This window comes from Somniosus microcephalus, chromosome 5 (genome assembly GCF_052327205.1).
Source record: "Somniosus microcephalus isolate GS21.2 chromosome 5, FLI_Smic_1.0, whole genome shotgun sequence".
In the NCBI taxonomy this organism is placed as follows: Eukaryota; Metazoa; Chordata; class Chondrichthyes; order Squaliformes; family Somniosidae; genus Somniosus; species Somniosus microcephalus.
The window spans coordinates 1,651,673-1,668,632 of NC_140991.1; the positions used below are offsets into that span (position 1 = coordinate 1,651,673).

A 16,960-nucleotide genomic window follows, 5' to 3' on the forward strand; every position below is an offset into this window, starting at 1 on the left:
GATGATATATTAGCGGGTTCCTCTAATGAGGCCATATGGGTAGAACTTAAAAACAAAAAGGGGGCAAGCACTTTGCTGGGAGTGTACTATAGGCCCCCAAACAGTCAGGGGGAGATAGAGGAACAGATATGTAGGCAAATCTCAGAAAAGTGCGAAAATAATAGGGTCATAATAGTGGGGGATTTCAACTTCCCCAATATAAATTGGGATAGTCAGAGTGTGAAAGGCTTAGAGGGTGCAGAATTCTTGAAGTGCATCCAGGAGAGCTTTTTGAGCCAACATGTAGAAAGTCCTACAAGAGAGGGGATGGTACTGGACCTAATTCTGGGGAATGTAGCCGGGCAAGTGGTGGAAGTATCAGTAGGAGAGCATTTTGGCGACAGTGACCATAATTCGGTGAGATTTAAGGTGGTCATGGAAAAAGACAAAGACGGCCCGGAAATAAGAGTTCTAAATTGGGGGAAGGCCGATTTTAATATGATAAGGCAGGATCTGGCCAAAGTGGACTGGGAGCAGCTGCTTATAGGAAAATCCACATCAAAACAGTGGGAGACTTTCAGAAGGGAAATAGAGAGAGTACAACGCCAACATGTTCCTGTAAAGGTCAAGGGTGGGACCAACAAGCAAAGGGAACCTTGGATGACAAGGGATATACAAAAATGCATTAGAAATAAAAGGGGGGCTTTTGGCAGTTACAAAAGACTAAAGACGGAAGAAGCCCTAGAGGAGTATAAAAAGTGCAGGGGCATACTTAAAAAAGAAATTAGGAGGGCGAGGAGGGGCCATGAAATAACACTGGCGAGCAAAATAAAGGAAAATCCTAAGATGTTTTATAAGTATATTAAGGGCAAGAGGATAACCAGGGAAAGGGTAGGGCCCATTAGGGACCAAAGTGGCAATCTGTGTGTAGAGCCAGATGATGTAGGCGGGGTTTTAAATGAATTTTTTGCATCTGTGTTCACTATGGAGAAAGACGATGCAGACATAGAAATCGGGCAAGGGGACTGTGACATACTTGAACATATTAGCATCGAGAGGGAGGAGGTGCTAGCGGTTTTAGCAGGCCAAAAAGTGGATAAATCCCCAGGCCCGGACGAGATGTATCCCAGGCTGCTGTGGGAGGCAAAGGAGGAGATTGCAGGGGCTCTGACACAAATTTTCAGAACCTCTCTGGCCACAGGGGATGTACCAGAGGACTGGAGAACAGCTAATGTAGTACCATTATACAAGAAGGGTAGCAGGGATAAACCAGGGAATTACAGGCCAGTGAGCCTAACATCTGTGGTAGGGAAATTATTGGAAAAAATTCTGAGGGACAAAATTAGTCTCCACTTGGAGAGGCAAGGATTAATCGGGGATAGTCAGCATGGCTTTGTCAAGGGTAAATCATGTCTGACAAATCTGATTGAATTTTTCGAGGGGGTGACGAGGGAGGTGGATGAGGGAAATGCTGTGGATGTGGTTTACATGGACTTCAGTAAAGCTTTTGACAAAGTCCCGCATAGGAGACTGGTCAAGAAGGTAAGAGCCCATGGGATCCAGGGTGCCTTGGCGCGTTGGATCCTAAACTGGCTGAGTGGCAGGAGGCAGAGGGTGATGGTCGAAGGTTGCTTTTGTGACTGGAAGCCTGTGTCCAGTGGGGTACCTCAGGGATCGGTGCTGGGTCCCTTGTTGTTTGTGATCTACGTAAATGATTTGGATGAGAATGTAAAAGGGATGATCAGTAAGTTTGCAGATGACACGAAAATTGGTGGGGTGGTAAATTGCAAGGAGGAAAGCCTCAGGCTACAGGACGATATAGACGGGTTGGTCAGTTGGGCGGAAAAGTGGCAAATGGAATTTAACCCTGAAAAGTGCGAGGTGATGCATTTTGGATGGACAAATAAGGCAAGGGAATACACAGTGAGTGGTAGGACCCTAGGAAGTACAGAGGGTCAGAGGGACCTTGGTGTACATGTACATATCTACCTGTTCCGCTGCCTTCAGGGATCTAAGGTGGTTAAAAAGGCATATGGGATACTTGCCTTCATTAGCCGAGGCATAGAATATAAGAGCAGGGAGGTTATGATGGAGCTGTACAAAACGCTGGTGAGGCCACAGCTGGAGTACTGTGTGCAGTTCTGGTCGCCTCACTATAGGAAGGATGTGATTGCTTTGGAGAGGGTGCAGAGAAGATTCACCAGGATGTTACCTGGGATGGAGCGCCTCAGCTATGAAGAAAGACTAAACAGGCTGGGGTTGTTTTCCTTGGAGCAAAGAAGGCTGAGGGGGGACCTGATTGAGGTGTACAAAATGATGAGGGGCATAGATAGGGTAGACAAAGAGGAACTTTTCCCCTTAGTGGGGGGGTCAATAACAAGGGGGCATAGATTCAGGGTAAGGGGCAGGAGATTTGGAGGGGATTTGAGGAGGAACTTTTTCACCCAGAGGGTGGTTGGAATGTGGAACTCAATGCCTGAAAGGGTGGTGGAGGCAGGAACCCTCACAACATTCAAGAAGCATTTGGATGAGCACTTGAAATGCCATTGCATACAAGGCTATGGACCAAATGCTGGAAAATGGGATTAGACTGGACAGGGATGGATGGGCGGCGCAGACACGATGGGCCGAAGGGCCTCTTTCTGTGCTGTAAAACTCTATGACTCTATGACATCCAGGGTTCCCTGGGCTTGTTGGTCCCACCCTTGACCTTTACGGGAACATGTTGGCGCTGTACTCTCTCGATTTCCTTTCTGAAAGTAGCCATGGTGTGGAGATGCCGGAGTTGGACTGGGGTGGACAAATGTAAGAAGTCACACAACACCAGGTTATAGTCCAACAGCTTTATTTGAAATCACAAGCTTTCGGAGCGCTGCTCCTTCTTCACCTGAAGAAGGAGCAGCGCTCCGAAAGCTTGTGATTTCAAATAAAGCTGTTGGACTATAACCTGGTGTTGTGTGACTTCTTACATTTGTCCTTTCTGAAAGACTCCCACTGCTCTGATGTGGATTTTCCTACAAGTAGCTGATCCCAGTCCACTTTGGCCAGATCCTGCCTTATCATATTAAAATCGGCCTTCCCCCAATTTAGAACCTTTATTTCTGGTCCATCTTTGTCCTTTTCCATGACTACCTTAAATCTCACCAAATTATGGTCACTGTCACCAAAATGCTCTCCTGCTGACACTTCTACCACTTGCCCGGCCACATTCCCTAGAATTAGGTCCAGTACCACCCCCTCTCTTGTAGGACTTTCTACAAAGTGTGAGGTGATGCATTTTGGGAGGTCTAACAAGGCAAGGAAAAAAGCTCTCCTGGATGCACTTTAAGAATTCCGCACCCTCTAAGCCTTTCACACTCTGACTATCCCAGTTAATATTGGGGAAGTTGAAATCCCCTACTATTATTACCCTATTATTTCTACACTTCTGAGATTAGCCTACATATCTGTTCCTCTATCTCCCCCTGACTGTTTGGGGGCCTATAGTACACTCCCAGCAAAGTGCTTGCCCCCTTTTTGTTTTTAAGTTCTACCCATATGGCCTCATTAGAGGAACCTGCTAAGATATCATCCCTCCTTACAGCAGTAATTGACTCTTTGATTAATATTGCGACACCCCCTCCTCTTTTACACCCCCCTCTGTCTTGCCTGAAGATTCTATACCCCGGAATATTGAGCTGCCAGTCCTGCCCCTCCCTCAACCATGTCTCTGTGATAGCAACAATATCATACTCCCATGTGTTCATCAACACCTTCAATTCATCTGCCTTACTCGAAAGACTCCTTGCATTAAAATAAATGCCATCCAGCCTTGCCATACTCCCTTGTGCCGTTACATATTTGCTCTGCCTTCCAGGCTGACTTGTTTTTTCCTCTATATTTGGCTGTACATCACCCCCTACTATAGCTCCACTCCGTATCCCATCCCCCTGCCAAGTTAGTTTAAACCCCCCCAACAGTACTAGCAAACCTCCCCGCAAGGATGTTGGTCCCGTTCCGGTTCAGGTGCAACCCGTCCGACTTGTACAGGTCCCACCTTCCCCGGAAGCAGCCCCAGTGATCCAGGAAACTGAAGCTAAAGCCCTCCCTCCTGCACCAACTCTTTAGCCACGCATTCATCTGCTCTATCCTCCTATTCCTATACTCACTAGCACGTGGCACCGGGAGTAATCCAGAGATTACAACCTTTGAGGTCCTTTTTAATCTGCTACCTAGCTCCCTAAATTCTTGTTGCAGGACCTCGTTCCTCTTCCTACCCATGTCGTTGGTCCCAATGTGAACCGCGACCTCTGACTGTTCACCCTCCCCCTTCAGAATGCCCTGCAGCCGTTCAGTGACATCCTTGACCCTGGCACCAGGGAGGCAACATACCATCCTGGAGTCACGTCTACGGCCACAGAAACGTCTATCTGTTCCCCTTACGATAGAATCCCCTATCATTATTGCTCTCCCACTCTTTTTCCGACCCTCCTTTGCAGCTGAGCTACTCTTAGTGCTACGGACTTGGCTCTTGCTGCATTCCCCGGAGAAACCATCTCCCCCATCAGTATCCAAAACGGAAAATCTGTTGGAGAGGGCGATGGACCCAGGGGACTCCTGCACTACCTTCCTAGTTCTTTTACTCTGTCTGGCGGTCACCTATTCCCTGTCTGCCTGTGCACTCTTTACCTGCGGCGTGACCACCTCGTTAAACGTGCTATCCACGAAGATCTCAGCTTCGCGGATGCTCCACAGTGACTCTAGCCGCAGCTCCGAAACGCGGATTTCGAGTAGCTGCAGCTGGAGACACTTCCTGCACATGTGTTCGCCCCGGACACCGAAAGTGTCCCTGACTTCCCACATAGCACAGGAGGAGCACTCCACGCTGCCCTGCCATGTCCTACCGTTAATTTACTCCCTTTACTTCCTTTAAATTAAAGAATATTAAATACACTAGGGACCTTACTTCCCTTTAAACACTACTTACTCTAAACTAGAGACCTTACTTTTACTTCAACGACTGGACTGTAGAAATACTCACCAGGTCCTACTTACCAATCAGCTCCTTCCCTAGTTGTGACGTCACTTTAGCGGTTTCGCAGTTGTTGTTGTTTGACTGCTCCCGCTCTCGGACTCTTTCCTTGGTGTAAAGTAAAAACCAATTCCCAACTCGCAGCATCTGTTTAAACCGCACTCAGGGCTCCACCCAGGGCCGCTGCTGCTGCCGGTGAGTCTGGGCCTCGCTCGTTCTCCCGCTGCTTAAATCCTCAGTGTCCTCGCTCAGGCTCCACCCAGGGCCACCTCCGCCGCTGCCATTTGCCTTCCTTATTGCTTGCCTGCATGCTAGCTTTCTGTGTTTCTTGCACGAGGACACCCAAATCTCTCTCAACACCAACATTTGAAAGTTTCTCACCATTTGAAAAATATTCAGTTTCTCTATTCTTCCTACCAAAGTGAATAACCTCACATTTCCCTACATTATACTCCATCTGCCACCTTACTGCCCACTCACTCAGTCTACCTATAGCCCTTTGCAGACTCTGTGTTCTCCTCACAGCTTACTGTCCCACCTAGCTTTGTATCTCAGCAAACTTGGATATATTACACTCGGTCCCTTCATCTAGGTCATTAATATAGATTGTAAATAGCTGAGGCCCCAACACTGATCCTTGCGGCACCCCACTAGTTACAGCCTGCCAACCTGAAAAAGACCCGTTTATCCCGACTCTCTGTTTTCTGTCCGTTAACCAATCCTCTATCCATGCTACTAAATTACCCCCAACCCCATGAGCCCTAATCTTGTGTAATAACCTTTTATGTGGCACCTTATCGAATGCCTTTTGGAAATCCAAATATACTACATCCACTGGTTCCCCTTTATCTACCCTGCTAGTTACACCCTCAAAAAAACTCTAATAAATTTCTCAAACACGATTTCCCTTTCATAAAACCATGTTGACTCAGCCTAATCATGTTCTGAGTTTCTCAGTGCCCTGTTACCACTTCCTTAACAATGGATTCCAGCATTTCCTGACTACTATCTGGCCTGTAGTTCCTGTTTTTTTTCTCTCCCTCCTTTCTTGAATAGCGGTGTTACATTTGCTACATTCCAATCCGCTGGGACCATTCCAGAATCTAGGGAATTTTGGAAGATCAAAACCTCTGCAGCCACCTCTTTTAGAACCCGAGGATGTCGGCTGTCAGGTTCATGGGATTTGTCGGCTTTTAGAGGCATTAGTTTCTCTAGTACTTTTTCTCGACTTATATTAAATACGTTAAGAAGGCGGCTGACTACCACCTTTTTAAGGGCAATTAGGGATGGACAATAAATGCTGGCCATGCCAGTGACGCCCACATCCCGAGAGTGAAAAAGAAATGAGAGCAGTCAGGCTGTAGGTCAGCGAATGAATGAACGAATGTGTTGCTGGAGTCCTCGAGGATGAATTCAGACATACATGAGCTAACTTCACTTTATTAGCACACCTCTGATAGCATGATTAATGCCAGCACGTATTTACTTGGGTAGATATTAACTCTTTGAATGGTTGCAGGCTCAAATGTAGTTTAAATCTCTTCTGCACCCTCTCCAAGGCCTTGTCATCCTTCCTAAAGTGCGGTGCCCAGAATTGGACAATACTCCAGCTGGGGCCGAACCAGTGTTTGATAAAGGTTTAGCATAACTCCCTTGCTTTTGTCCTCTGTGCCTCTATTGATAAAAAAGCATACGGGGTCCTGGGCTTTAACAGCCTTCTCAACTTGTCCTGTCACCTTCAAAGATTTGTGTACAAACACCCCCAGGTCTCCCTGTCACTGCACCCACTTTAGAATTGTACCCTTTAGTTTATATTGCCTCTCCTCATTCTTCCTACCTTGCAGTAGATGTAATTTATCTAGATTTTCAAAAGGCCTTTGATAAGATAATCCCATAATAGACTAATGAGCAAGGTCCGAGAAAGCGGAGTCAGAGGACAAGTCGCAGAATGGATTGCTGGCTGGCTTCAAGACAGAAAGCAGAGAGTGGGAGTAAAGGGTAGCTATTCAGAATGGCAGAGTGGTGTTCCACAAGGATCAGTGCTGGGACCACTGCTGTTCACAATTTATATTAACGATTTAGACTTTGGAATCAAAAACACAATTTCTAAATTTGCGGATGACACCAAATTGTGGGGATAGTCAATACTGAGGAGGACTGCAACAAATTACAGGAGGACATTAATAAACTTGCAGAATGGGCCTATAATTGGCAAATGAAATTCCACACAGATAAATGTGAGGTATTTACAATTTGGTAAGAAAAATAGGGAGGTCACTTATAACCTGGAAAATCAGAATCTAAATGGGGTCGAGGAGCAAAGGGATCTCGGAGTACAAATACACAAAGCACTGAAAGTTGCGCCACAGGTTAACAAGGCCATAAATAAAGCAAACCAAACACTCGGGTTTATTTCTAGGGAGATAGAATTGAAAAGTAGTGAAGTTATGCTAAACCTGTATCGAACCTTGGTTAGACCACACTTGGAGTACTGCGTGCAGTTCCGGTCGCCGTATTAAAGAAAGGATATAGAGGCACTGGAGAGGGTGCAGAGAAGATTTACAAGGATGATACCAGACATGCGAGGGTATACATATAAGGAAAGAATGAACAGGCTGGGTCTCTTTTCTCTTGAAAAGATAAGGCTGCGGGGTGACCTAATAGAGGTCTTTCATCATTTTAAAGGTTTTGATAGAGTGGATACAGAGAGAATGTTTCCACTTGTGGGGAAGAGCAGAACTAGAGGCTGTCAATATAAGATAGTCACTAATAAATCCAATCGGGAATTCAGGAGAAACTTCTTTACCCAGAGAGTGGTGAGAATGTGGAACTCGCTACCACAGGGAGTGGTTGAAGTGAATAGTATCGATGCATTTAAAGGGGCAGCTGGACAAGCATATGAGGGAGAAGGGAATAGAGGGTTACGCTGATGGGTTTAGATGCGGAAAGATGGGAGGAGGCTCGAGTGGAGCATAAACGCCGGCATGGGCTGTTTGGGCCGAATGGCCTGTTTCTGTGCTGTAGATCCTATATAATCCTGTGTAAAAATGCATCACTTCAGCAGTCTGTCTGTGTCCTCCTGAAGTCTGTTACTATCCTCCTCACTGTTGACACGAAACTCAGAAATGTAGTAATCTGCAAACTTTGAAATGATGCCCTGTCTACCCAAGTCCAGGTCATTAATATATATCAGTATATAGATCATTCCAGCTATTCTTTATTTTACCCAGACAGTGTAACTTGCCCATTCTCAATTGGCCTGTGATCTTGACGAGTCTGGATCTCTAACTGCAGCTGTTGCGTGCTCACGGCTTCCAGATGTGAGTGAGTCCTCACTTCTGAAAGTGCTGTCTGAGCTTTTGCCGAATTCAGTTAGATGGTTTAAACCTCCATCATTGGTGCCTTTTCCTTGGCTGCTACATCCTATCGTTCCATCATTAGTAACGCTTCCAACTCTCGTTTCATGTGTTCACATCCACATCAGAATTAGGAGCAGGAGTCGGCCATACGGCCCCTCGAGCCTGCTGATCTTCGACCTCAACTTCACTTTCCCGCCCGATCCCCATATCCCTCGATTCCCCGTGAGTCCAAAAATCTATCGATCTCAGCCTTGAATATACTCAACGACTCAGCATCCACAGCACTCTGAGATAGAGAATTACAAATATTCACAACCCGCAGAGTGAAGAAATTCCTTCTCATCTCGGTCTTAAATGGCCGACCCCTTATCCGGAGACTATGCCCCCTAGTTCTGGACACTCCAGCCAGGGGAACCAGCCTCTCAGCATCTACCCTGTCAATCCCCCTCAGAATCTTGTATGTTTCAATGAGATCACCTCTCATTCTTCTAAACTCCAGAGAGTATCGGCCCATTCTACACAATCTCTCCTCATAGGACAACCCTCTCATCCCAGGAATCAATCTAGTAATTTGTTACAACATGAACCATGACTTCTGGCTGTTCCCCTTCTCCACGATCTTTCCCCGCGATCCTTACCCTCGCTCCTGGGCGGGAGCACTCTGGGGACTCGGTTGCTGTTCCAGAAGTGCCTGCCTTTTCCCATCAAGTGTGTAATTCACTCTCACTGCTAACTGGTTAGACGGGCGAAACCGGAGAGGAGGGGTTTAGGGCAGATTCTCTGTAGGTAGCGGTGTCCCCCAGGGTTGTGTTTTGGGGCCACTCCTGTTCACTGTGGACTGCAATGGTTTGGATTTAGGCCAAGAGGAAGTTTGCAGATGATGCCAGGATAGGAGGGATCGTGGATTCTTTAGAAGACCAAAGGAAGTTGTTCCTGGGATGTTGATAAGATGGGGAATGGGCTAAAAGTCTCTGATGGAATTCAGTGTCAGTAAGTATGAGGTGAGGCAGTAATGATACTGTGAATGGGAGTTGGCTCGGTGCTGTGGAAGAGCAGAGGGATTTGAGAGCACAAGATCACAGCACATTAAAGGCAGCACCTCGGGGTGACACAACCAATGGAGCACCTCGGGGTGACAGGAACCGATGGAGCACCTCGGGGTGACAGAACTGATGGAGCACCTCGGGGTGACAGAACCGATGGAGCACCTCGGGGTGACAGAACCGATGGAGCACCTTGGGGTGACAGAACCGATGAAGCACCTCGGGGTGACAGAACCGATGGAGCACCTCGGGGAGACAGCACCGATGGAGCACCTCGGGGTGACAGAACCGATGGAGCACCTCGGGGTGACAGAACCGATGGAGCACCTCGGGGTGACAGAACCGATGAAGCACCTCGGGGTGACAGGAACCGATGGAGCACCTCAGGGTGACAGGAACCGATGGAGCACCTCGGGGAGACAGCACCGATGGCAGCACCTCGGGGTGACAGGCTGGATGGAGCACCTCGGGGTGACCGCACCGGTGGAGCACCTCGGGGTGACAGCACCGGTGGAGCACCTCGGGGTGACAGCACCGATGGAGCACCTGGGGGTGACAGAACCGATGGAGCACCTGGGGGAGACAGCACCGATGGCAGCACCTCGGGGTGACAGGCTGGATGGAGCACCTCGGGGAGACAGCACCGATGGAGCACCTCGGGGTGACAGCACCGGTGGAGCACCTCGGGGTGACAGGAACCGATGGAGCACCTCGGGGAGACAGAACCGATGGAGCACCTCGGGGTGACAGCACCGATGGAGCACCTCGGGGTGACCGCACCGATGGAGCACCTCGGGGAGACAGCACCGATGGCAGCACCTCGGGGTGACAGGCTGGATGGAGCACCTCGGGGAGACAGCACCGATGGAGCACCTCGGGGTGACAGCACCGATGGCAGCACCTCGGGGTGACAGGCTGGATGGAGCACCTCGGGGAGACAGCACCGATGGCAGCACCTCGGGGTGACAGGCTGGATGGAGCACCTCGGGGAGACAGCACCGATGGCAGCACCTCGGGGTGACAGCACCGATGGAGCACCTCGGGGAGACAGCACCGATGGAGCACCTCGGGGTGACAGCACCGATGGCAGCACCTCGGGGTGACAGCACCGATGGAGCACCTCGGGGAGACAGCACCGATGGCAGCACCTCGGGGTGACAGGCTGGATGGAGCACCTCGGGGTGACAGCACCGATGGCAGCACCTCGGGGTGACAGGCTGGATGGAGCACCTCGGGGTGACAGCACCGATGGCAGCACCTCGGGGTGACAGCACCGATGGAGCACCTCGGGGTGACAGCACCGATGGCAGCACCTCGGGGTGACAGGAACCGATGGAGCACCTCGGGGAGACAGCACCGATGGCAGCACCTCGGGGTGACAGGCCCGATGGAGCACCTCGGGGTGACAGCACCGATGGAGCACCTCGGGGTGACAGGAACCGATGGAGCACCTCGGGGAGACAGCACCGATGGCAGCACCTCGGGGTGACAGGCTGGATGGAGCACCTCGGGGTGACAGCACCGATGGAGCACCTCGGGGTGACAGGCCCGATGGAGCACCTCGGGGTGACAGCACCGATGGAGCACCTCGGGGGTGACAGGCCCGATGGAGCACCTCGGGGTGACAGGAACCGATGGAGCACCTCGGGGTGACAGGAACCGATGGAGCACCTCGGGGGTGACAGCACCGATGGAGCACCTCGGGGTGACAGGCCCGATGGAGCACCTCGGGGTGACAGGCCCGATGGAGCACCTCGGGGTGACAGGATCGGTACATGGGATTAGCATACTGCTGGCGTGGGGCAGGAACACCACAGACTGTGTTTTAATTTATTCATGGGATGTGGGCGTCGCTGGCAAGGTCAGCATTTATTGCCCAACCCTAATTGCCTTTCGAGAAGGTGGTGGTGAGCCACAGAGGGCAGTTAAGAGTCAACCACATTGCTGTGGGTGTGGAATCACACAGGCCAGACCGGGTAAGGACGGCAGATTTCCTTCGAAGGACATCCGTGAACCAGATGGGTTTTTGTGACAATCCAGTAGCGTCACCATTACTGGCACCAGCTCTTCATTCAACTGAATTTAAATTCCCCAGCTGCTGTGGTGGGATTTCAACTTGCGTCTCACGGATTGGTCCAGGCCTCATGTTACTGGACTAGTAATCCAAACCATTCCCACTAACTGGTGAGGCTGAAAGGCCTGGGTCTGTGCTGTATTGTTATGGAATTCTCTGGGAGCAGGCTCATCCTCGGAAGCTTTTACTTGTTTTCCTATTTTGCAGAACCCAAGGCCACAGTCACAAACGCGAGAGAGCCGTCCCTTCAAGAAGATGTTCCAGACAATGTCAAACGTGGAAGCAGCAGGGAACCCGAAAGCTGCCTGGGGGAGCTACTCCCAGACCTATGGGGTCATCAGTCAAACCGGGCTAGAAAACCTGCGCAACCTCCACATACAAAACAAGCCATAAGTAGGCAAAGCGCACGGGACAGCGCCAGGCGAACACGGGACTTCTATCGAACACCATCCACTCTTCTCTGTGGCTGCACAGTTTGATCTGTGACACTTGGGAAAGTGCTTTGTATATTGGTATCTGATGTGAAAAATTATTTTTTAATATGAATTATTAATTCTATGCAATCAGCTCTGCAGAGAGACTGTTAATTTTCTCCAAATGATACACATCCTGCACAGTCTGACCCCGACTGGTGCCCCCTCACTCTCCTAACTGTAAACTGCAGACTCGGGTACACACCCTGCACAGTCTGACCCCGACTGGTGCCCCCTCACTCCCCTAACTGTAAACTGCAGACTCGGGTACACACCCTGCACAGTCTGACCCCGACTGGTGCCCCCTCACTCCTAACTGTAAACTGCAGACTCAGGTACACACCCTGCACAGTCTGACCCCGACTGGTGCCCCCTCACTCTCCTAACTGTAAACTGCAGACTCGGGTACACACCCTGCACAGTCTGACCCCGACTGGTGCCCCCTCACTCCCCTAACTGTAAACTGCAGACTCGGGTACACACCCTGCACAGTCTGACCCCGACTGGTGCCCCCTCACTCTCCTAACTGTAAACTGCAGACTCGGGTACACACCCTGCACAGTCTGACCCCGACTGGTGCCCCCTCACTCCTAACTGTAAACTGCAGACTCAGGTACACACCCTGCACAGTCTGACCCCGACTGGTGCCCCCTCACTCCCCTAACTGTAAACTGCAGACTCGGGTACACACCCTGCACAGTCTGACCCCGACTGGTGCCCCCTCACTCTCCTAACTGTAAACTGCAGACTCGGGTACACACCCTGCACAGTCTGACCCCGACTGGTGCCCCCTCACTCTCCTAACTGTAAACTGCAGACTCAGGTACACACCCTGCACAGTCTGACCCCGACTGGTGCCCCCTCACTCCTAACTGTAAACTGCAGACTCAGGTACACACCCTGCACAGTCTGACCCCGACTGGTGCCCCCTCACTCTCCTAACTGTAAACTGCAGACTCAGGTACACACCCTGCACAGTCTGACCCCGACTGGTGCCCCCTCACTCCCCTAACTGTAAACTGCAGACTCGGGTACACACCCTGCACAGTCTGACCCCGACTGGTGCCCCCTCACTCTCCTAACTGTAAACTGCAGACTCGGGTACACACCCTGCACAGTCTGACCCCGACTGGTGCCCCTTCACTCCTAACTGTAAACTGCAGACTCAGGTACACACCCTGCACAGTCTGACCCCGACTGGTGCCCCCTCACTCTCCTAACTGTAAACTGCAGACTCAGGTACACACCCTGCACAGTCTGACCCCGACTGGTGCCCCCTCACTCTCCTAACTGTAAACTGCAGACTCGGGTACACACCCTGCACAGTCTGACCCCGACTGGTGCCCCCTCACTCCCCTAACTGTAAACTGCAGACTCGGGTACACACCCTGCACAGTCTGACCCCGACTGGTGCCCCCTCACTCTCCTAACTGTAAACTGCAGACTCGGGTACACACCCTGCACAGTCTGACCCCGACTGGTGCCCCCTCACTCCTAACTGTAAACTGCAGACTCGGGTACACACCCTGCACAGTCTGACCCCGACTGGTGCCCCCTCACTCCCCTAACTGTAAACTGCAGACTCGGGTACACACCCTGCACAGTCTGACCCCGACTGGTGCCCCCTCACTCCCCTAACTGTAAACTGCAGACTCGGGTACACACCCTGCACAGTCTGACCCCGACTGGTGCCCCCTCACTCCCCTAACTGTAAACTGCAGACTCGGGTACACACCCTGCACAGTCTGACCCCGACTGGTGCCCCCTCACTCCCCTAACTGTAAACTGCAGACTCGGGTACACACCCTGCACAGTCTGACCCCGACTGGTGCCCCTTCACTCCTAACTGTAAACTGCAGACTCGGGTACACACCCTGCACAGTCTGACCACGACTGGTGCCCCCTCACTCCCTAACTGTAAACTGCAGACTCGGGTACACACCCTGCACAGTCTGACCACGACTGGTGCCCCCTCACTCCCCTAACTGTAAACTGCAGACTCAGGTACACACCCTGCACAGTCTGACCCCGACTGGTGCCCCCTCACTCTCCTAACTGTAAACTGCAGACTCGGGTACACACCCTGCACAGTCTGACCCCGACTGGTGCCCCCTCACTCTCCTAACTGTAAACTGCAGACTCGGGTACACACCCTGCACAGTCTGACCCCGACTGGTGCCCCCTCACTCTCCTAACTGTAAACTGCAGACTCAGGTACACACCCTGCACAGTCTGACCCCGACTGGTGCCCCCCGCACTCTCCTAACTGTAAACTGCAGACTCGGGTACACACCCTGCACAGTCTGACCCCGACTGGTGCCCCCTCACTCTCCTAACTGTAAACTGCAGACTCAGGTACACACCCTGCACAGTCTGACCCCGACTGGTGCCCCTTCACTCCTAACTGTAAACTGCAGACTCGGGTACACACCCTGCACAGTCTGACCCCGACTGGTGCCCCTTCACTCCTAACTGTAAACTGCAGACTCGGGTACACACCCTGCACAGTCTGACCACGACTGGTGCCCCCTCACTCCCCTAACTGTAAACTGCAGACTCGGGTACACACCCTGCACAGTCTGACCACGACTGGTGCCCCCTCACTCCCCTAACTGTAAACTGCAGACTCAGGTACACACCCTGCACAGTCTGACCCCGACTGGTGCCCCCTCACTCTCCTAACTGTAAACTGCAGACTCGGGTACACACCCTGCACAGTCTGACCCCGACTGGTGCCCCCTCACTCTCCTAACTGTAAACTGCAGACTCGGGTACACACCCTGCACAGTCTGACCCCGACTGGTGCCCCCTCACTCCCCTAACTGTAAACTGCAGACTCGGGTACACACCCTGCACAGTCTGACCCCGACTGGTGCCCCCTCACTCCCCTAACTGTAAACTGCAGACTCGGGTACACACCCTGCACAGTCTGACCCCGACTGGTGCCCCCTCACTCTCCTAACTGTAAACTGCAGACTCAGGTACACACCCTGCACAGTCTGACCCCGACTGGTGCCCCCGCACTCTCCTAACTGTAAACTGCAGACTCAGGGTACACATCCTGCACAGTCTGACCCCGACTGGTGCCCCCTCACTCTCCTAACTGTAAACTGCAGACTCGGGTACACACCCTGCACAGTCTGACCCCGACTGGTGCCCCCTCACTCTCCTAACTGTAAACTGCAGACTCGGGTACACACCCTGCACAGTCTGACCCCGACTGGTGCCCCCTCACTCCCCTAACTGTAAACTGCAGACTCAGGTACACACCCTGCACAGTCTGACCCCGACTGGTGCCCCCTCACTCCCCTAACTGTAAACTGCAGACTCAGGTACACACCCTGCACAGTCTGACCCCGACTGGTGCCCCCTCACTCTCCTAACTGTAAACTGCAGACTCGGGTACACACCCTGCACAGTCTGACCCCGACTGGTGCCCCCTCACTCTCCTAACTGTAAACTGCAGACTCGGGTACACACCCTGCACAGTCTGACCCCGACTGGTGCCCCCTCACTCTCCTAACTGTAAACTGCAGACTCAGGGTACACACCCTGCACAGTCTGACCCCGACTGGTGCCCCCTCACTCCCCTAACTGTAAACTGCAGACTCAGGTACACACCCTGCACAGTCTGACCCCGACTGGTGCCCCCTCACTCCCCTAACTGTAAACTGCAGACTCAGGGTACACACCCTGCACAGTCTGACCCCGACTGGTGCCCCCTCACTCCCTAACTGTAAACTGCAGACTCGGGTACACACCCTGCACAGTCTGACCCCGACTGGTGCCCCCTCACTCTCCTAACTGTAAACTGCAGACTCGGGTACACACCCTGCACAGTCTGACCCCGACTGGTGCCCCCTCACTCCCCTAACTGTAAACTGCAGACTCGGGTACACACCCTGCACAGTCTGACCCCGACTGGTGCCCCCTCACTCCCTAACTGTAAACTGCAGACTCGGGTACACACCCTGCACAGTCTGACCCCGACTGGTGCCCCCTCACTCCCCTAACTGTAAACTGCAGACTCAGGTACACACCCTGCACAGTCTGACCCCGACTGGTGCCCCCTCACTCCCCTAACTGTAAACTGCAGACTCGGGTACACACCCTGCACAGTCTGACCCCGACTGGTGCCCCCTCACTCCCCTAACTGTAAACTGCAGACTCGGGTACACACCCTGCACAGTCTGACCCCGACTGGTGCCCCCTCACTCCCTAACTGTAAACTGCAGACTCGGGTACACACCCTGCACAGTCTGACCCCGACTGGTGCCCCCTCACTCCCCTAACTGTAAACTGCAGACTCAGGTACACACCCTGCACAGTCTGACCCCGACTGGTGCCCCCTCACTCCCCTAACTGTAAACTGCAGACTCGGGTACACACCCTGCACAGTCTGACCCCGACTGGTGCCCCCTCACTCCCCTAACTGTAAACTGCAGACTCAGGTACACACCCTGCACAGTCTGACCCCGACTGGTGCCCCCTCACTCCCTAACTGTAAACTGCAGACTCGGGTACACACCCTGCACAGTCTGACCCCGACTGGTGCCCCCTCACTCTCCTAACTGTAAACTGCAGACTCGGTACACACCCTGCACAGTCTGACCCCGACTGGTGCCCCCTCACTCCCTAACTGTAAACTGCAGACTCAGGTACACACCCTGCACAGTCTGACCCCGACTGGTGCCCCCTCACTCTCCTAACTGTAAACTGCAGACTCGGGTACACACCCTGCACAGTCTGACCCCGACTGGTGCCCCCTCACTCCCTAACTGTAAACTGCAGACTCAGGTACACACCCTGCACAGTCTGACCCCGACTGGTGCCCCCTCACTCTCCTAACTGTAAACTGCAGACTCGGGTACACACCCTGCACAGTCTGACCCCGACTGGTGCCCCCTCACTCTCCTAACTGTAAACTGCAGACTCAGGTACACACCCTGCACAGTCTGACCCCGACTGGTGCCCCCTCACTCTCCTAACTGTAAACTGCAGACTCAGGTACACACCCTGCA

At 52.1% G+C, this 16,960-nt stretch overlaps 1 protein-coding gene across 3 annotated transcripts in view; it reads left to right on the plus strand.

Annotated features, from left to right (window-relative positions):
* mapk15 (mitogen-activated protein kinase 15) overlaps window positions 1-12,034 on the plus strand; it is a 111,663-nt gene extending 99,629 nt beyond the window's left edge. For all 3 annotated transcript variants that reach the window (XM_085987217.1, XM_085987218.1, XM_085987220.1), the window contains one exon: window positions 11,674-12,034. In XM_085987217.1, coding sequence (XP_085843343.1) covers window positions 11,674-11,859 — 186 coding nt within the window. In that variant the 3' untranslated portion in view covers window positions 11,860-12,034. The remainder of the gene's footprint in view (window positions 1-11,673) is intronic.
* Window positions 12,035-16,960: the final 4,926 nt, after the last annotated feature.